The sequence below is a fragment of the Perissodus microlepis genome, chromosome 23 (assembly GCF_051167445.1).
Source record: "Perissodus microlepis isolate ML-2025 ecotype Zambia chromosome 23, ASM5116744v1, whole genome shotgun sequence".
Lineage (NCBI taxonomy): Eukaryota > Metazoa > Chordata > Actinopteri > Cichliformes > Cichlidae > Perissodus > Perissodus microlepis.
Window position 1 is genome coordinate 1,469,933 of NC_140482.1, and position 21,773 is coordinate 1,491,705.

A 21,773-nucleotide genomic window follows, 5' to 3' on the forward strand; every position below is an offset into this window, starting at 1 on the left:
GCAGATGGCGATGAAGGCAAAGGAAGTTCTGCTCTCTTGTCTCAAGGGTTACCGCAGCTTCACGCGGGATACCCTTCCTGGCGAATATGCGATATAAATAAAAATGAGAAATAAATAAAAATCAGAATTAGAAGAGACTCTTGTGCATGTATAGTACACAATTTACGGGTTACTGTTGTATTAAAAATCCAACTCTATTGGCTTTAGTAAGCGACATGGTAGAGATCAAGGCTAAAACTACTTTTCCCAGAAGTCAGAGCGAAAGAAAGAAGGCGCTGCATCTCAAAAGGAACGCACAAGGTATGCCTTGTTCCTCTTCGTATTTACCAGGATTAGAGATATGTAAACTCCACTTCATTAATCCAAAGTCTGTCTGATGGCGTGACACCAGATAGGTCAGCTAATAGCTTCAAACACTGTCATTTATTAGTGGCAGTGAAGGCGTCACGACGGCACTGTTTTGTATGCCCATGTGCTATTAGCCAGTTGGCTAGCAGCCTCAGTTCGGGGTGATTGAGCTACAAACTGAAGTCGGCACGTCTCGGTCGTTGTTCCAGCAGCACAAACAAATCTCCTAAATACAGCCAGGTTTGGCAGCTAACGTAAGAATAAGTCGAGCTAATGTGAAACACTGACATGCTAACACACTTTGCTTCCCTGTGAAGTAGTTGTGTAACTTGTTGTTCCCTAAAATTTGGAAATGAGGCTGAAGTTCAGTCAGGAGAAAGCCAGATCAATCCTGGAGTTGTGCTGATGTATCACGCTAAAATAAATAAATAAGAGGTAAGAACGGTAAGAAAATTGTTTGGTAAATTTTGCCCAAAGTTTAGCAACATTAGCATATAAATGCACAATATTTGCGAGTTTTTTAATAAGTCAGTAAACAAGATTAGGCTAACAGTCTAATTGAAGAAAAAAAAAACTCAGATTATTTTCTTAAAAACTCATTTTTTTCACTTCGGTGAAGGAACTGCCATTAAAAAGTCATGCTTCAAGTTACAACAACACATACTGGGAAAACATTACATAGGTGAATACGGTTTTCCACGTCTCTGCGCATGCTCCGTTTAACCTCCGCCTAACCAGTGTTGCCAACTCCTCAGTAAGGAAAATCGCTATTGGTTGTCCTAAAAGTCGCTAGAAGTCGCTAAATGACGTCATCGCCTAATTTGCATAATTGGTCACGCTAATCTAATTGTAACCTATGTTGTCGGAGAGAGAAATAACATAGTGGAAGAGACATAAAGTGAGTAAAAAACGTCCTAAATGCATTTAGAGTTTATTTAGAACTACAAATTAAATTTCTTTTAGCAATTATTGTTTTTTTTAATGTCACAATTCCAACCCTGCTCCTTTACCCGGGCTTGGACCGGCAAAAGTGACCCGAAATAGGCACTCTGGGGGAGTTACTTTGTGTGTGTGTGTTTACAAGTAGTTTTAAACCTTGTGATCCACAAAACAGCATAAGAGTAAAAGAAGAACTGACTGCGTTACAGCACCCGCTGCTTGTTGAGAGTAAAAGCGATACGCGCTTTCACGTCTTTTTTTAGCGACTTTTTTTAGAAGAAAAAAAAAAAGTCGCTAAGGGGTCTGAAAACTCGCTAAATATAGCGACAAAGTCGCTAAGTTGGCAACACTGCGCGTAACCTGCCATGTATCTGAATGTTTCTGCCGCTCATTTATATGGAGTAGGTAGCAACAGTAGCACCAGGTTACAACCAGCAAGATCCACGGTTTCCCTCGGAGTTACTCGAGTTCAGGAGCTTCTCCTTCTCAGTGAGCCTCACCTGGCGATTCTTCGAAAGAGCAACAGGGTTTGCAGCAGCACCAGACACACTTATCAACTAGAAACAGCATGCTTTTCTCATCTATCTGTCTGTCTATCTACAGCCCTCCATTGAATAAGTGGAAGAAATTTAGTGCATTAATTATAAAAAGCTTCACCGGTTGTGGTTATTTTTTTTTATCCCGATGTGATTGCTTATATAGAGCTTTTATATATAAAGCTTTTAATACTAGGCTGCAGTTAAACAAGGCCACTGCGCTGTTGTTTTCCTTTTCACCCACAAATTAAAACATATTGCTTTTGTCTTAATATAACAAGGAGGCAGTTTCTGCCAGATAGCTAGCTGAGCCTGGATACTACTTCTAGTAGTGCACAGCTACATATAACAGTGCAGATACAGCCATGTAGGGGCATGCAGGGTAATATCTACGCCAGTTAGAACAAGCACAATTAGCCACTGTGGCAACACCTTGGAATATAAGGGAGCATCTTAAATTACCCTTAGCGGTATCTGTGGCTGGATTATTAGTAGTATGTTGAGGCCATGGCTTAGGTACGACATAACCATATAAACCAGGTGTGTAAAAGATAAGGCTTGGGGCCCAAAATCGGACAGCAAAGACTCCAGTCTGGCCAGCTGGATGTCTTTGGAAAATATAAAAAAGGGTGTACATTTTGGACTTTCACCTGTATTTTCATTAATTTTACAGTTTTGCCGACTGATTGTACCTGATATAAGCTATAGTTTCTGCTTGCCTACTCAGATGTGACACTGACACAGACTAAGAACTATAATAGATTGTTTTTGTGGTAAGATGCCTCGTAAACACAGTGTATGGTTATCACAAAGCAAAGCACATGAATGAAAAACTTGAGTAGAAAATACAAAAATTAATTATAACTTGGATTAAACATCGTGGAAGAACTGCCTTCTTTTTTGTTTTTTTTAAAAAGGCTTTCATGCCCCTCAGGCGTGCAAAAGTTGCACTGCCATCACTGTTTTGGAAGGCGCAGCAGACCAGCATTGATAAGAGTTATTGATAAGTATGGAGACACACAGGTCAGGTGGATTGCAGTTCTAGGAAGTGTTTTTCAATATCTTCCAATATTCATTGAAATGCACAGAAACATTGGGTTTACTGTAACACGTGAAGAAAACTGTCAAATCGGGGGTGGGGGGGCTTTGCATGAAAATCTTGTTTGTCACACAGATTAATAGTAAGAGTTAAAGCTAAGACCTGCTGTGTCAGAACAGACTGCGCAGCTCACATGATTGACTGTGTTTTTCAGGTGAACAATGACATTGGACTGAGCGGCTGGAAAGCTTTCTGTCTCACAATGTCAGAGAGAGGAATGGAGCAAAGGTCAACATTTTCTCTTACACGCCAGCAGCAGCATGTAGCTTTTTAACCAGCTCGTCGGATGGTTCGTTCTCACCAGTTCAGCCCTCTCTGACACAGAGAGGCAGAGGAGTTGAGTTTGTTTTCTTCATAAATTCCAGGTGGAAAGTCGGCAGCTTTTCTTATCGAAAAGAATCCTCGCATGCTGATTCGATAGCGTGAGGGGGGGGAAGAAAAAGTTACACGCCTGTGCAATGGTAGCAGAGGACACAGCAGGAAGTGGGGACAGATCAGATAGGGAGAAAGAGATGGATCAGAAAGCATCTGAAGACGCCGAGCGGCAGGAAGACGGGGATGTAGCGATGGCCGCCACTGCCGCAGAGTCTCCCTCTGGAGAGGATGAAGCCAGAGATCCCAGAAAGTGGAAGTGGTCTGTGATTTTCTTGTGTTTCTACGGGTTTATGTCATCCATAAAACCCGGGGAGCCCTTCATCACGCCATATCTGCTGAGCCCTGAGAAGAACTTCACCAGAGAGCAGGTGAGTGATGCACATTTCTCTGCGTAATTTGATGAAAGTTTGTGTTGACTGGTAACCTTCCCATTAGGGCTGGGCCATATCATATCGTTCACGGTAATACCGGTATAATGAGGCAATGATAAGAAAATGAAATATCGTGATAAAATATGGGTAAAACGCACATTTGCAGTGCCTTTGTTTTCATACGCGCATAGCGGAAAAAGCACAGCGGCAACAGAGAATGAGAAGGGCGAAAGCGGATCGTTGAATGAAACAGATGAGCCAGAATTGGTTTATAAAAATGCTGCAACTTCAGTGGTGTGGAACTGGTTTGGCTTTCGACCGTCAGATACACAACAAAGCACATTATTTGGTAGAGCATGCTAGTGGGCCGTCGTTATTACCGAACCGATTTTATGTGCTATACGGCGCTCGAAAATCTGTCAAAAAATGTTTTAGTACGACTTTGCTAAGCTAAGAAGCCGCTTGGCTTTTTGGATTGTCGGAGCATTACGGCTATCGTAGTCAGGAGCCTCGCGCAATAATACGTACTGTGCTTCAACATAATATTACCGTATTGTGTGTGGATAACCTCTTTTTAAGTTTTGTGGATATTATACATGGTTATGCTGAGGAAATGTCTGAGGATAAGTGAAAATACATTGATGGAGTTTTTTTTTTGCACTAATAAAGTTGTGGAGTTGTACAATATTTTGCCTCACATCAATTATATCGTCAGTTATATCGTTATTGCAAATTTTCAAATGTATATTGTGATAAATATTTTTGGCCATATTGCCCATCAACATTACGAGAGACAAGACCTTCCAGTTACAGTCCTGCTTACAGGAGTTTTGCAGAGTTGAAAGTCACGAGCAGTCCAAAAAGTTAACCTCTGAGACTCTAACAAGCTCTGCAGTTAAGCATGTATTGCACAATAGAATTAATGAGTTCCCTGTGGGGAGTTTACTGATCCATCTTACTGTGGTCAAAGTTCACATTCCTTCAGAGTGGGTCAGTGTAACTGCATATGTGGAGTTAGACTTGTTTGTAGAGTGGGATCACTGGAAAGTGATCACTATTCTTGTTTTCCTATTGGCCTGGCCATAAGCAAGAGGTGAGCTGCCAATTTGTCGACAGCATGTGGAAAAACACTTCCAAAGACCACAATAGCAGGTTTACAGCAGAGCCGAACTCCATGTAGAAATATCTGTTTACCTCTGAGTAGAGCTGGGCGATAGAACGATAACGATATGTATTGCGAAATAACTTTTTCTTGATAGAAAAGTTAAACTATTGCGATAGACCTCACCGCTCTTGTCCTCTTAAAAAAAAGAAAAACAGCCAATCCAAATTAAGTAGCGCAGAGCCGAACCAATCACAGCTGCAGCGTCACGTCACGTGACTTGTTACGTACAGCACAAGTGCCAAGCCGCACATGTGTATTTGTTTGGGAAGCAGCCGGCCGCCGTGCCGCCCGGATAATGGAGGAAATGAGTGTGCAGACTAGAGAAAAATCAACCGAGAGCGTGAGCGAAGGTTACTGAAGAGAAAACAGATGATGGTTCTAATGCCGGAGAGATTGTCGAATGGAAGAGCCATAGAAGTTCCGTAGTGTGAAGGTATTTCAGCTATTTCAAGTCTGACAAAAAACAGAGCAGCGCGCACTGTAAATTGTGCCGAAAGCAAGTCTGGAAGTACAATAAAGCGGTGCATGCTCAATCTCTGACTGGAAGCGCTAATTCGTCATTCGGCTTTTGTCAGACTAAAGTAACTGTTAAAACTGTTTGAAAAGCTAAGCTATACAACAAGGAGAGATTGAGAATTTCCTTTTAGTTCTCAGTTTATTTGATATTGACAAAAGTTAGTCAATTTTGTCTGTTCTTCTGTAAAACAAACTAAGATTTATTTTTAGAATTAATATTTTGTTTCTAAGTGGAATTGACAATTTAGTCTGTTTTGTTTGTTCTATTTTGAAACTTAAAGGCTTTAGCGGCTGCCTTTTGTGTAGTTTGCAATATTTGCCTTTATTTATCTGAAAAAGTCTCATGTTCCTTAAGTACATCTACCCTGTTGAACTTATTATGGGAAATAAATATTTAAATCAAAACAAGCTGCTGATTATTTCACATTTTACTTGTGAGCAACGGCACATTTAAATCTTACAAATATAGTTATTTGGCTTGTATCGTGATATATATCGTTATTGCCTGAAATGGAAAAAAAAAAACCATATCGTGATATGAGAAAATCTTATATCGCCCAGCTCTACCTCTGAGGTTATTTAAGAGCTTTAGTCCATCGATTTTCCTGTTTTTGGGATTCCAGGGAACAAGCAGTTTATCTGTCATCAGTCCCGGTGAAGCTGGTATTTGTGAAACAATCATCAGTGCCAGACAGATGTCGATGCTTTAACCAGTTCCACTGTCATGAAGTCAGCTGTGATAGAAGTCAGATAAACAGAAGGTGATTGGGGTGAATGGTTTTTCAAGTACTACGTAAGGTTTCTCAAGTTCCAGCTTATCTTACATGATTGTTTACATTTATGTAAAAAGAAAGTTTTCACAGTTTTATGTTTACAGGCGTTAACTTATGCACAGTATTTCAGTCAGGATGCGGTCTGGACTTTAACTGGACCTTTGCAAATCTTCATTCTTTTCTTCTTATCTCTTTTTTTTTTTATTTTTTTTTTTTAGCCATTCTTTTGTTAATTTGCTGCTGTGCTTGGGACATTGTCCTGTTGGATGATCCGATTCAGGCCAAACTTTAGCTGTTGGACAGATGGGCTCACATTTAGAGCAGGGCGATATGACCAAAAATATTCATCACGATATACATTTGAAAATTTGCGATAACGATATAACTGACGATATAACTGACACTAGACAAAATACTTTACAACTCCACAACTTTATTAGTGCAAAAAAAACCATCATTGTATTTTCACTTAAACAAGCAGCTGTTTTATGTGAATTAAAGTTATATAAAAATTTAACAGTGCAAATTCCTCGCTGACAGTTTAACCAAAAGGCATTTCCATTGGAAATTGGCCGACATTTCCTCAGCATAACCATGTATAATATCCACAAAACTTAAAAAGAGGTTATACACACACAATACGGTAATATTATGTTGAAGCACAGTACGTATCACTCCGCCAGGCTCCTGCCTATGATAGCCGTAATGCTCCGACAATCCATCAAGCAGTCCGGGTTCGTAGCTTAGCAAAGTCGTACTAAAACATTTGACAGATTTTCGAGCGCCGTGTACATAAAATCGTTTCGAGGTCAGTAAACACAACCAGAATTCATACATAAGGCCCATTGGATTATAAGGGGCACTCTCGATTTTCAGAAAAATCGAAGGATTGATTTTAAGTGTGCTGTATTTTCCAAAAAACACGGTAATAACGACGGCCCGCTAGCAGGCTTAACCAAAAATAGTGCTTTGTTGTGTGTCTGACGGACGAAAGCTAAACCAGTTCCACACCACTGAAGTTGCAGCATTTTTACAAACCAGTTCTGGTTCATCCGTTTCATTCAACGATTTGCTTTCGCCGCCATGCTTTTTCCGACGTGTGCGTATGAAAACAAAGGCACTGCGCATGCGCGTTTAACCCATACTCTATCGCGATATTTCATTTTTCTATCGTTGCCCAAAATTATACCGGTATTACCGTGAACAGTAGGATATGGCCCAGCCCTACTCACATTTGACTCTTAAATACTTTCCCTTTGCTTATGAATAATCTTTCTGACTTGAGATTGTGTGGAGATGCCCTTATAATCACTGAAATGTTGATGGGAAGTAACAGTACCTTCTTTAAGATCATTGCTCAGGTGTTTCCTCCTTGGTATTTTAACACGTCTGAGTGCTTCAGACCAGCAAACTGCTCACATTTCTGCTTTTACAGAGTTGGTCACACTTCCTGATGATAAATCAGTTAATAAATCATTTGATTAGCAGCAGCTGGCTGCTACTTACCCTCTTAATTCATGAAGAAACACAAAAGGTTTCTTTATTTTTTTCACATGACTGCACAAAGTCATGTAAAATTTCTCTTTTTCACCCACACTGAAGCCACAGCTGTTATTCATCAGTAAAAAAAACCCTCCCCTTTATCTTGTACACTGTTACGACTGTTACTGTGACCATAACAGTGTGCATAGTTAAGATAGTAGGCTGGTATTTGCAAAATACTAAAGTGATGCAGAATTGTGTTTTGCATCAAAGCTCTTCAGCAACTACTCCGGCAAAAATGCGGAACATTTGCTTGATGAGTGTGGTCAGGGGATTTTGAATTATTGGTTGGCCAAAACAAGCAATATTTGCATTTGCATTCATGATCTTTGTCATATTTTAATTGTATGTTAGTTGTATCCTTACAGATGTGAAGACGAATGCCAGCAATGTTGGTTTTTATTTACAGCTTCGTTGAACTTTCTTTAAACCTTCTTTTAAAAGTAAATAAACTGTATATTTGAAGAAAATAAGTTGGCACTATTTAGGGTAGAAAGTGCACTGTCAGAAAGGTTCGTGTAAGACTCAAGCTTGATTTTGCTTTTTTTCCCCCCCCCCACACCTTATTTGATTGATTTATTTCCAGGTGACCAATGAGATCACTCCAGTGCTGACGTATTCCTACATGGCTGTGCTGGTACCAGCCTTCCTGCTAACGGATCTTCTGCGTTATAAGCCGGTCCTGATTATTCAGGGCGTCAGTCAGGTGATCATCTGGATCATCCTGCTGCTTGGCGGTACGCTGCTTCAGATGCAGTTCATGGAGTTCTTCTACGGCATCACCATGGCCTGCCGTGTCGCCTACTCCTCCTACATCTTCTCCCTGGTCAACCCGGTCCTCTACCAGCGCGTGGCAGGCTACTCGCGCTCCTCAGTCCTCTTGGGGGTTTTCACTAGCTCTATCCTGGGCCAGCTGTGCATGTCCTTGGGAAACATCACCTTCTACACCCTCAACAGTATCTCTCTGGGGTTTGTCAGCTTTGGTTTGCTGCTCTCACTGTGCCTGCCCTGGCCTAAACGCTCCTTGTTTTTCAATCGGACGAATCAGGAGGAAAAGGAACTGGCAGAAGTAGCCACCAAATCTGAACTGGACAAAATGAACCCAAAAGATGGAGGGCCATCCTTTGCTGCCCCTCCATGTCCTGCGTCAACCTGGAAGGATTCTGTGTTTATGCAGATGCTTCTGGAGGTTAGAAATGTGCTGAAGAGGCCAAACCTGAGGCTCTGGTCCCTGTGGTGGGTGTTCAACTCCACAGGGTATTACCTGGTGCTCTTCTACGTCCACATCCTGTGGAACAAAGTCTACCCTGCCACTGAGAACAAGAACGTTTACAATGGGGGAGTGGAAGCAGCTTCTACATTGCTCAGTGAGACATTTCCAGACATTTTAAAAAATATCTTTACACAAATAGTTTTATTGAAATTTAATCTGTTTTGTATCCAGCTCGGTGTTGCTGCATGTCCACATGCAGCAACTTGCTACATTTAGATACAAAAAATTTAACAACTTGTGCAAAGTATAAACTAAATATCAACCATTGTCTAATTTAAAGGCTGGCAGGATGTATTTAGCTTTGCAGTGATAGCATCAAACAACTACTTAATGTAGGACACAATCTGCAGGACTTTTATTTTTTAGGAAGAAAAATCTATGATAATGACTCTGATAGACCCACATCTTCATGAAAGACTCGGATTGAAGCAAAAGTGTGATAGAAGATAATTGGGTGGTTTTTTTTCCAGGAACCAATTTGAGAGGGTCAGGAAGAGCTGAAGAATGATGATATGTGTTGTTATTTAAGACTAAAGTAAGGACTTGTCCACACATATACAAAAGTAGCTTTTGGAGTTTTAGGCTTTTATTCAATGCAAATTCACTTTTAGATAGCTGAAAAAGGATGGTTTGGGTCCAGACTAGATATAAAAGATTGACATAGCCAATGTAATGACACCCAGGCTGGTGTTTTTGTTCACCACATCTAGTGTTTTTTTGTAATCAGAGGGTCTAGCTGGGGAGTAACTCACTAGCTTTGTTAGAAAGATGGTCACATCCTCAAACTTAATTACACTTGTGTATTGAGTTTGTTATGTTCTCTGTGCAAGTGGCCAGTGTTGTTACCAGCATACTGATGTGTGGGGTTCTTGGGTTGCTGTAGTTGGTGAAGTTTGTCTTTGAGTCGATCCCTTCTGTTCCAGTTTATTAGAAAAAATGGAAGCAGAAGTAGCATCAGGGAATACTCAAAAGGAAACAATGGTATTGAATGGGCCAATCAATGTGACTGTGCCGTTACTAGGGCTGGGTATCGTCACGGATTTCTAGAATCAATTCGATTCCGATTCACAAGGTCCCGAATCGATTTGATCCACGATTCGATTTGAATCGGGGAAATTTTGCCTCAGTCAGAAATATTATAATTCTGATCACGTATCAGTACATTTCCATATTTTTATATCTATAAAAAGAAAGCTGACACTTGCGAGACTTTATCAAAGGTGTGAGCATCACAGCAGATGCCTTTGTGTCAAAGTAATTGAGGATAAAACAGAAAAACATGAAGGGGATTTTCCTGGCCTGGGATTTTATGAAAATATTCTGCAGTAGATCAAAAACGAAAGAAAACCGTTAATCAACATATGAACATTACCTGATGCTGCTGAAGTGAAGCAGCATCATGTGCCCCACCCCTAGTCATTACTAGGGCTGGGGCACATTATACCGTTCACGGTAATACCGGTATAATGTTAGGCAATGATAAGAAAATTAAGTATCGCAATAGAATATGGGTAAAACGTGCATGCGCAATGCCTTTGTTTTCATACGCACCTGGCAGAAAAAGCATGGCGGCGACAGGACGAGAAGGGCAAAAGCAGATCATTGGATGAAACCGATGAACCAGAATTGTTTTTTAAAAACGTGCTACTTCAGTGATGTGCAACTGGTTTCGTTTTTGTCCGTCAGATAGCCACCAAAGCACTTTTTTTTGTAGAATATGCAAGCGGGCCGTCCTTACTACCGTATTTTTTGGACTATATAAGACAACCAAAAATGTGATGTCCACATATGTGGACGCCAGGCCCTAGGAGGTTAATGCACATAAAAAAACAGCTGCTTGTTTAAGTGAAAATAAATTGATGGGTTTTTTGCACTAATAATGTTGTGGAGTATTTTGTGTCGCATCAGTTATATCATCAGTTATATCGTTATCCCAAATTTTAAAATGTATATCGTGATAAATATTTTTGGCCGTATTGCCCTGTCCTAGTAGTCACATTTCTGGGGTGATACATCAGTCCTCCCCCAAAGCCATGTTCTGTTGGAAGGTTTTTCTCCTGCTAAAAGGGAGTTTTTCCTTCCCACTGTTGCCAGTTGATTACTCATAGGGGCTCATCTGATTGTTGGGGTTTTCTCTGTAGTATTGTAGGATCTTTACCTTATAATATAAAGTGCCCTGAGGTGACTGTTGTTGGGATTTGGTGCTAATATAATAAATACAGTTGAATTGAGCTGTAACCACTTGAAAGCATGCTCTAAAGTTGGGCTTTTAAATATGGGAGTCTGTGGGGACAAACCTCAAGTTTTAAGACCATTAGAGGATCTGTAGTTCTTGGAAATTAGCACGTAGAAGGGTGACAATGAGCATTTGACTTAGGATATCATCTATCAGTGCTTTTGATTGGGTCATATTGTTGGCTGCTGGCTGAAAATACTTGACAGTATTGAGTATTATTATTATTATTATTATTATTATTATTATTATTACAGGGAAACACAGATTCAAATCTGTTTTCATGCGGTACCCTTTCTTTTGAATCTTTTTTTGGGCAAAATCAGATGAAATGAACTGTTGGATTTCTACCTATGATTCTGATGATTAGCTTTTTGAAATTATCTTTTAAATAATGTTTGTAAAAAAGGTATAGGCTCAAAATGGTTTTCTAAAAGTGTAGTCCTGAAAGTGACATGTGTGTTAACATAAACAGATGAGCAACTGGTGCCTGCAGTAAAGGGTACGCTCAGCTGTTTGGAAGAAGCTTAATAATTGATTGGCCAGCCCTACTCTGTAAGGGGATTACGTCAGCTTTAGATAGCAATAATTGCACTTTAAACAGTTGTAAAGATTAAAGGTAGCAGCTTCGATAATCTGGATGTCATGTGTAAGTAATGGGGTTTGATGACAAAAGTCTGATAATTGAACAGTGATTAGGAGACTTCTGTGCTGCTGCTGATATTTTTATGACAAGAACAGACTAACTTATGTCCAATATGAATAACTTTCATTTTACTGGTGACAGCAGTGCTTAGCTGACTGCTTACTCAGTCCCTCTCTACAGATTACTTGCTCTGTGCTTTAACTTAATCAGTTTAAAGACTATAACCTGTTTATTTTTCTGTAGGTGCTATAGCGTCCTTTACAGCAGGCTTTGTCAAAATTCGGTGGAACATCTGGTCAGAGCTGGTCATTGGTATCATCACAGCAGTGCAGGCCGGTCTGCTGCTTCTTATGAGAACCACAGACGACATCTGGGTCTGCTATGTTTGTTATGTACTCTTCCGAAGCTTCTACCAGTTTCTGGTGCCTATTGCCACGTAAGTGCCAAAAACAATCCCTAAGCCCAATGTATTATTTAAGATGCATCTGCTTATGATGATCTTAGTTGTAACTATGCTGGATTAAAGTTAAGTGCTATAGGAATGTGGCCAAAACTGTGGTGCTTATTATTGGAAGATTTAGGCTAGAAATATTTGGGGGGAAAAGGATCAGAACTCTGAAACTGTACTTTTTTCTTCTTCTTTTTTTCAGTCTTTGCTCAAGCAGAATGCCAAAGAAGGATAACGATCTATTATAATGACATAAGCTGACATGTTTTGTGCTGTTGATCGTACAGAATAGGTCCTCTGGTGTACATTTTTTGTTGTTTTCAGATGATTTATACCAAGTGATAACAGCATAATAATGAAGAAAATAAATGTAGCCCTCAGCTAAACTCCTAATGAAAACGTTAATGAGATAACACAGCTTTAAGTTTGATCTGATAAGCCTCAGTACGTTGTGTCTGTCTACACGTATTTTATTGCTTTAACTTCATGTAATTTCAAATAGCCTAAATACATCTACAGCGGGTAAGAATATACAGCGTATCATACATTTATACAAGACAGTTGCTCATGCTGGATGTTATTGTCTTGCCAGTTTCCAGATTGCATCGTCACTCACCAAGGAGCTCTGCGCTCTTGTGTTTGGTATCAACACCTTCTTTGGGACAGTGCTGAAGACCATTATCAGCCTGATCTTTACTGATAAGAGGGGCCTGGCCTTGGACGTGCACTCTCAGGTAAAACAGTCAAACAGCAGTGATGTTTCACACCAGTGTTTCTTGGATTTGAGAGTCCACATGCAGTAGTATAACTGGAGTTATAGTTGTCAGAAGTTTCGTGCTAATGGTGAATGATTGTTAAGTCCTGATAATTTTGGTCTATTAATATTTTTTTTTAACTTAATGACTTAAAAAAAACAAGAATTGGGTGCACACGTTGGAATTTATTTTAAATTTTCTCTAATCCACAAAGGATGAAAAGTGTACGTACAGATTTCAGAAATATACATACACCCCCAATAATATTAGATTAAATTTTAAATGTCTCTTAGTAAGTTGCACCTTGACCAGAGGTAGCTTTCAGTAAGCTGATCGCTCTTCTTGTCAGACTTGATATAGTTCAGTTAAACTAGTTGGTTTCCTGGAATGGGCGCAGCTTTTAAGTATAGTCCACAGATTTCTTTTCAGTAAGGTTGAGATCGGGGCTTTGGGATCGTCATTCCAGAAGCTTAATGTTAGGCTGCTTTATCCATTCCAAAACCAGTTTTAATATGTGTTTGGGATCATTGTTCTGGTAGAACACCCAACACTGACCAAGTTTCAACCACCTAGCTGTTGATCTGAGGTGAAGTTGAAGAGTTTGGAAGTAGTCCTTCATTATTCCATCCAATTTGTGCAATGTTCCAGTGCCACGACAGCAAAACAACCCCAGAGCATAATGCTACCACTACCATGCTTGACAGCTCATACCCAGCTCTTAGGTTTTGAAGCCTCGCCTTTACTCCTCCAAACATACCTCTTGCCATTGTGGTCAAAGACCTTTGCAAAGTGGTGAAAAATTAGAATAATTTGTGGCTGCATGCAGTTGCAATCTGCAGTTGTTTAGAAATGACTCCAAGAGACCTCCCCAAATTGTGTAACTTAACAATTCTCCCTAGTTGTTTACTGAGTTCATTGTCAAACAAATGCTGCTTATGCTGCATAGATAAACTCCCAGTTATAGTAAATCATGATCATTAATGAGAAGTTGGTAGGCATTGGCCATGTGAAATTAAGACATTGTAGAAACTTCAACACTTTATTAAAATATTCAAGTGAGGGTATGTCTATATTTGAGTCCGTATGTATAATATCGACCCTCTGTGGGTTAGAGAAAGTCTAAAATAAATTCAAACTTGTTTTCTGAAGATGTATGCTGCACAATCACTCCACCCTGGAAAAAGTTCAATGAAATCATTAAAAGCTCAAAATTATCATGACATTCATGCTCATGATGAGTTTTTGTAAACTTCTTACCACAACTGTATCCTTAATGTGTTCTGTTGGTGTAGTTTTATGTTGTACGTCAGGGGTGTCAAACTCAAATACACAGTGGGCCAAAATTCAAAACTGGATCAAAGTCGCGGGCTAACATTAATATTCATTGAAAAAAATCTTCCTCCACATATAACAAGGAATCTTTTCTTATGAACTCAAACATGTTTTGCTGAAAAACTGAGTATGGAACAAGCAAAGCTTAACACTAAACAATATATTTAACTTGTATAAACGTAAATATAACTTAATGTTGCACACATGCAAAATCAAAGTTCCAATTAAATAACACATCAGTGGAATTCATTTCTTAAATAAAAATTGTATTTGCAGCCTTCTGAATTAAATTTTATCATTCATCAAATTTTCATCATATTCTCCCACCTGCTCCTGTTTTCTGCCTTTCTTTTAGCCATTTTGGGATCAGTAGCATGGCAGTATTTGCATGGTTGCTATGACTATGGTCAACAGAGAAGAGGGTGCTAATGAGTCCTGTTGTGACTGATGCACCAAAACACCAACAGAGCATTCTGGGAATTGTAGTATTAGCAGTACATGACCTGTGTAATACCAGCAGGCCAGCTCTAATAGTAATTTTGTATGGCTTCACGGGCCAAATGTAATTAGGCTGCGGGCCAGAGTTTGACACCTATGTTGTACGTTAAAACATCTGGACAGCACCCTCAGTTGTATGTGGAAGAACCATACACATCCATGGGTGTAACCCACATGCTCAACTCTGCTGCTCAACCCACAATGTAATCAACCAAACAAAGATTTCCTTGCTTTTGGGAAAACTTGGTAGGGGGCTCGTTTCTGCTCCCTCCTGACAGCTGTCAGTGGCCATATTTCCAAACCATTATTTTGCCATTTAACAGGTTCTTTACTTCATTATCGTATTGAAATGAGAATAGTGTTTTTTTTTTGCCAGTTTAGTGGAAATTGGATTAAAATTTTGTTTGGGCTGGGATCTCATGAGGTGCAGGATAAAAAGCCTCATCCATTGCACATCTCTCTTACAGTTTCTGGTGTACTTCTTTTACTTCACTCTTCTTACTGTCGTCTACTTTGTCTGCGCTGCTGTGGTCATCTGCCGTCACTACCGAAACGAGCGGAGGGGAGGAGTAACCAGGGACCAGCCCACGCCCACAGAGCTCAGCCCTGTGGTGACAAACAAGGAGCTAGAACCTTTGTCTAATGGCAAAAGTGCCTAACCCTAAACACAAGAGGAGAAACATGTAGTTCCATAACATTGTTAGGCCATTTTTACTAATAAGCTCTTGAGAGTCACTGAGATTAGTGTTTTAGCCCCTTCATACACTCAGGTGGGTTCAGTGATGCCTCTGAGCCTTAATCAGAAGTGCCTCATGTGCAGCGACTCCAAGAGTGCAGCAGCTTGTGTCTGATGTCTGAGGAGAGATTTTCTAGAGTAATTTGCTTTAAAAAAAAAGTCACTTTGGTGTTTTTAGACATTGCTAAAGCAGCCTGGGACCTTTACTATCACAACCAAGATTTCTTAGAAAACACGAAACAACCTTGTGATATATGCTGGAGTGATTCTTTTCTATATTAGGCTATATAGGCTCACGAGACATGACCACACTTGTTTTTAACAAAACTCTCCTATTGTACTTTGTTACAATTACTGTGTTAGTGGCATTTTTAAAGAACATATGAGTATGAATGCACCTTAGTTATTGATGATGATTATCACAGTCTGACATCAGTAAGATCTTCACTGCCGATCATTTCAAGCAGCAAACTGCAGATTTTGTGCAGTGTACTCTGCTCAATGCAATGTCGTCTGGTGTCTGTTTGTATTGCAGGAGCAGCACCACAGACGATTGTAATAATCTTCATTTGATACAATGATTTCTTTTTTCTTTTTTTAGGACTAATTAACATTTATACACATCTTTACAGAAAATTAAAACCTGTTCTCAAATTCCAGTACCTCAGTCAACTGGAGCTGCTCGTGAGTTTGTCGATAAGTTCAGTAAACAACAAACCAAGTGAAATTTGTAAAACCTGATTTTATTTATTTTTGGTCAATGAATGGCTGTTTTTCTTTCTTTTCCTTGTGTTTAACATTTAAACATGCTGGGTCAGCGCTGTAGAGCAGTGGTTCTCAAAGCTGGGTCTGTGATTCTTTGGAAAAGCAACATGTCAAGCTTTTTACTTCCACACTTAGTAACTTTGGCAAAATAGAAGAGCATGTTACATATCAGAAGATTTAAACATTAATAGAAAACATGCTTAATGAGGGGATTCCTTTGAAAGACCCCAGAGAATTTCAGAGCCCCTGCTCCGGAGAACACTAGAGCCAACAGGAAGTTCAGTGGAAATGTTAAGTAAGTTTTAAAATGACTTTGCTTGATCACTTAAACAGAAGATTGAGTTATTTCTTACAGCAGATGCAATGGTAGTTTGTGTTTACTGCATTGAGTATTCAGTGGGATGATACATTTACAGTATAGATTTGTTCTCTAGCTCCAGTTCAGTGTTAAGTGCATTTTCACTTGTGTTGTAAAATCAGGAATATCTGCAATGCCATTGTGTCGTTTTAGTATTTGAAGGCAGAATTTTGTGATTGAAATCATTGCTGAAAAATGGCTATGAACATGTCTGAGTGCTGTAACAAGGAAATGAGATGTTTATTTTTTATTCACAAATAAATTACTGAGTGGATAAAAACATGCTGCCTCTGTCTTTTTTTGAGTGCAATAAACCACATTTACAATTTGATACCATGTGATAGAGCTTTAGTGTCATTATAGTTAATTATTGGACATAAATACATGACTGTAATGGAGAGTCAGGTATTACAGTGTGATCAGTAACCTTTACTATGATGAGACACTCATCAATTTAGCCCATCCTTGTCAACAGTTATTTTTTGTGTGTAGTTTACTTGCATTTATACACTAAGCTGGTGATTTACAATCGGCACAACTGATATGAGATTTTTAGGACCAATAGCAATAGTTGGTGATGCAGAAACCTGATACATTGGTTGATATTGTTAATGTTTTTTTTTTTCTTTTAGGATTTGCCTAACATTTGTTATTGTGTAGTTATTTGCAATATGTGTGGGGTTTTTTTGTTTTGTTTTTTAAAAACTCTTGTTTTTTTGTCACAACAATCGCTTGCTCGGATCAGCTGGTGGTAAGTTTGGGCTTTCAAAGCTGTTGCCAACAAGCAAGATGCAGCATTTCCTCTGGTGGACAAACTTTACAACGTCAACACTGACTATGATTGAAAGGCATTTCTCCTCTTTCTACTTTAAAAACGTTCATTTATCTGACATTGTAAATGCTGATGCCGATATCATTAAATACAATAGCCAATATATCAGGCTGACTCTAATTTATAACTTTTTTGGAGCTAAGATTCAGTTGAGACTGAGCCACTCGGTGGGCAGGAAAGGTGATGGGAAAGCCGAGGGATGCATTTATCAAACGGGGCATAGCAGCTTTATCTCAAACTGTGAAACCATCCTCCTGTGTACGTCTGCAGCAAAAATATAAAATGTAGATGTAACTCAAAAAAATCTCTGTACTGATATGGGTTGATATTTTGTTGATTTTAAGCATTTAAATAGCTGATATTCTTGTAACCAAATTTGCAGATATGAATACAGTCGAGTGTTCAGTTTTAGTTGCTTCTAGTTACACTGTGTTAAATGACCAGATATACAGATGTTTGCTCAGCTGCAGTTGCTGCTCACAGCATGATCACACAGAGCTCTTTGATTCTTATTTATTTTTTTGTACATTTCTTAGCAGGAGGCCACTTATTAACTGGACTGTTTGTACAGCTGGTGTGATGATCCTCCCGTGTGATGAATGTTTAGCCTGAGAATCTGCACATCACCTGGTTTCTGCTTCTCTAAAAGTACAAAATAAATTATGTTGAAAAGTACACACTGAATCCCCCTTTTTCAAGTGATTATAACATAGTGGATTGTTACTGTAATATGAGTAAACAGGCCCAGATTCACATTTTTTGTGTTACCTTTGTACTAAATTCATTGTCATGTTGATGTTTAAAGGAAAGACTGATATTGTAAAAACACCTGGGAACAGATCATGGTCTCAGTAAATCTGCTTTAAGGAGTAAAACATATAATCTGGAGCCTCAGGTGATGTTTCTTGGCCTGCTCGCAAAGAAAAATCCTCCTTTTGGAACTATATATTCATGTGTCATAGTTTTCACATTTCTTTACATAGTTACCTTATGTGACACATTTGTGGTTAATTGGGTGAGTAGTTTTCATAGTCTCCGTGTGCTTTTCTTATTTGGTTCATTTATTGTGTCTATGGACACTACGTTATACACTACGGAGAGTTTACACTGTACAGCACCGTGCTTCAGATGTGCTGTATTAGTAAAATATGGAGATCGAAGGCACCCTGACTTCAATCATTTGGTGAAAATCTTCTCTCAAAAAAGTTTGTGGATTTATTTATTTATTTTTATTTATTGATGGCCGGATCATGATTCCTCATAACTAAATGAAGTGGTTTCCACATGTAACCGGCTGCTGTTTTCCATTAAATAAAAGCTTAATCAGAAGCTACAAGATGAATTATGTTCCTGTATTAATGAGACCATGTACGTTATTCTCTTGCATTTTTAACAAGGCATCCTGGTTATTCTACAAAGAAACTAGCAAACCGCTGTCATCGGTCAGACTGCACTGATTTGCTGCCCTCAAGTGATGCGTTTTTTTTTTTTAGCAACACAAATTTTGAATTATTACCTTTACCAATAAACTCAGTGATTACTCTGTTTGTGTGTCTTTAAGTACAATTACAACAAAAGCTTATGGATAGCTTCTATGGGCTCAAAATGTGGTCATAAATATTTTGTACTTGTAAAAAAGATTTGTATGTGTAAAAAAGATTTGTGTGTGCGTAAAAAAGATTTGTATGTGTAAAAAGAATTTGTGTGTGCGTAAAAAAGATTTGTATGTGTAAAAAAGATTTGTGTGTGCGTAAAAAAGATTTGTATGTGTAAAAAAGATTTGTGTATGCGTAAAAAAGATTTGTGTGTGCGTAAAAAAGATTTGTGTGTGCGTAAAAAAGATTTGTGTGTGGACTTAGAAAAAAAACCCTGCAAGTTACAAGTACGAATTTTGACCCTGTTTTTCTTCCTTTCATCTGATTGGTCAATGTCATGTCAATCACAAATGTAACAATCCAATCAGAGAACAGATGGGTTTGGCTGTCGGAGGGGCGCTCTTTTGAACTGCAGGTCCTTGAAGGGTGATACAGTTTGAAGCTGGAGGATCTCTATATAAATATCCGATAGCAGCTAGGTCCGCTAACTTTCAGTAGCTGTTGAAAGGAAAAAGTTGTGGTATATCAGTGGTTAGAAATACCATTATTACTTTAGGATTAGTTTAACACAAAGTCAGGGCTGACCTGGGACCATGGCTGTGAGTCACAGTGCGCAGCATAAAAGTTCTTTCACATCAGACGCAGGATGTGCTGCTAATGCTAACTGCTAACTAAAAGCAAAGGATCCAGAATTTGTTGCGCTGGCTGCTGGGCTCTGTGGGTTTTTGCAGCAGCTCTACCTGTACTAGATGCACCTGCTCCTTGTTGTTTCTATCTCTGACTTTATGTCCTCTACAAGAGTTTCTGTTTTTTTTGCTGGTCCTTCAAATGTTCAATAAAAACATGTATGCTAATTCATAACGAAGAAAGCTTTGTAATGAAGACTGTCATTTCCAAAACACTGCCCGCCCCCACCCCGCGGTCCGCAGCGCTGTTGAAAAGGCTGTGGAAGTCCCTATATTAAACACGTAGACCTGTGACACAAAAATCACCAAACTCGGACGACCACAGACTGTTTTCCTTCGTGGTGATGAAGGAAAACGCTGGGTTGGCATGTAAAAGGGCATTTATTCCCTTCAAAGACCTGCAGTTCAAAAAAAGCGCCCCTCCAACAGCCAAACCCATCTGTTCTCTGATTGGATTGTTACATTTGTGATTGACGTGACATTGACCAATCAGATGAAAGGAAGAAAAATAGGGTCAAAATTCGTACTTGTAACTTGCAGGGGTTTTTTTTCTAAGTCCACACACAAATCTTTTTTACGCACACACAAATCTTTTTTACGCACACAAATCTTTTTTACGCACACACAAATCTTTTTTACACATACAAATCTTTTTTACACACACACAAATTCTTTTTACACATACAAATCTTTTTTACGCACACACAAATTCTTTTTACACATACAAATCTTTTTTACGCACACACAAATTCTTTTTACACATACAAATCTTTTTTACGCACACACAAATCTTTTTTACACATACAAATCTTTTTTACAAGGACAAAATATTTATGACCACATTTTGAGCCCATACGCTTCGCGTGAGCAGCAGTGGAAGATGGAGACATTTGCACATTTCACAAATAATCATCAAAGACAAAAAACAGAATCATCATTACCTTAATACTATGAAGAAAATATAAAGTAATCTACATCCACGTGTCCTTTTGGATCCAGTGATTGCATCGTATAGAGGAAATAATCAGTATTGTGTACAGACTGTTTTTGTTAAAGTGAAAACTGGTAGAAAAAAAAAAGGTTTTTGTAGGTTTTTAACATAGCTCATAAAGACACATATATATTTACATTATTTGCATCCTCACACACTGCAGCTTATACTTGACTTCCAGTTAGTTTGTGCCTGACAAAAGTCTGACAATACAGCTACAGTACATCCTCCGCACACACAGTAGGTTTGAAAGAGACAAAACATTGTTACAAACAGAATTAAAGTTCAGTGAAACACAGAAGATGAGCTAAATAAGATCCACGGTCAAAGAAGAATTAATAGAAATAATAAGACATGTAAATAGAAAACCTGCAACTTCATCCAGGCTTCAATTTTCTTAGTAGCGCACACACATGCATGAACTGTACAAAGCACTGACTGTTGTTTGACCCTGCGGCCCAAACCAAACAATGGCGTTCCTTTCCCCTCCACACACACTGTGTTTAAGGTCCTCCTCACCACACCTGGCTCGAATCACAGATCATCCCCCAGCGTTCCTCTTTAACGTGGTTGATGTGTCATTTGGTGTCAGGTATGCAGTCAATCACAGGAAATGGCACTTTGCTGAGTTTCCTACTATTGTTTAAATCTTTACCTCTTTGGAAACTCCTGGAACAAACCTCATGAAGATGTGAGATCTGCTTCAAGCCTGAAAACCTTTATGACTCCTGTTATATCTCATGTATGTATTATTGTAGGGTCTACTTTACAATATAACGCCCCTTAAGGTGACTGTTGTTGTGATTTGGTGCTGTATAAACTAAGTTAAATTGAATTTAAGGTTAAGCTTTTTGGGGCAAGTTAAGTTTTTACATCTAACTCCATCTATAGTGTTTTAAACAGTAAAAGGAAAAGAAAGAGTTGATCTTCACTGCAACGATGCAGTGCAGAAGATGACCAA

General features: G+C 39.0%; 1 protein-coding gene across 2 annotated transcripts; it reads left to right on the forward strand.

Moving 5' to 3' along the window:
* Positions 1-222: 222 nt before the first annotated feature.
* Positions 223-16,990, forward strand: slc19a1 (solute carrier family 19 member 1). 2 transcript variants are annotated; one of them, XM_084921718.1, is made up of 6 exons: positions 223-300; positions 3,077-3,665; positions 8,251-9,031; positions 12,060-12,252; positions 12,857-12,998; positions 15,317-16,990. In XM_084921718.1, the coding sequence occupies exons 2-6, from the start codon at positions 3,381-3,383 to the stop codon at positions 15,506-15,508; spliced, it is 1,593 nt and encodes a 530-aa protein (XP_084777844.1). In that variant the 5' UTR covers positions 223-300; positions 3,077-3,380; the 3' UTR covers positions 15,509-16,990. The 2 variants fall into 2 exon arrangements, with proteins under 2 accessions (XP_084777844.1, XP_084777845.1); XM_084921719.1 differs by lacking the exon at positions 223-300 and adding an exon at positions 324-1,814.
* The last annotated feature ends 4,783 nt before the right edge of the window (positions 16,991-21,773 follow it).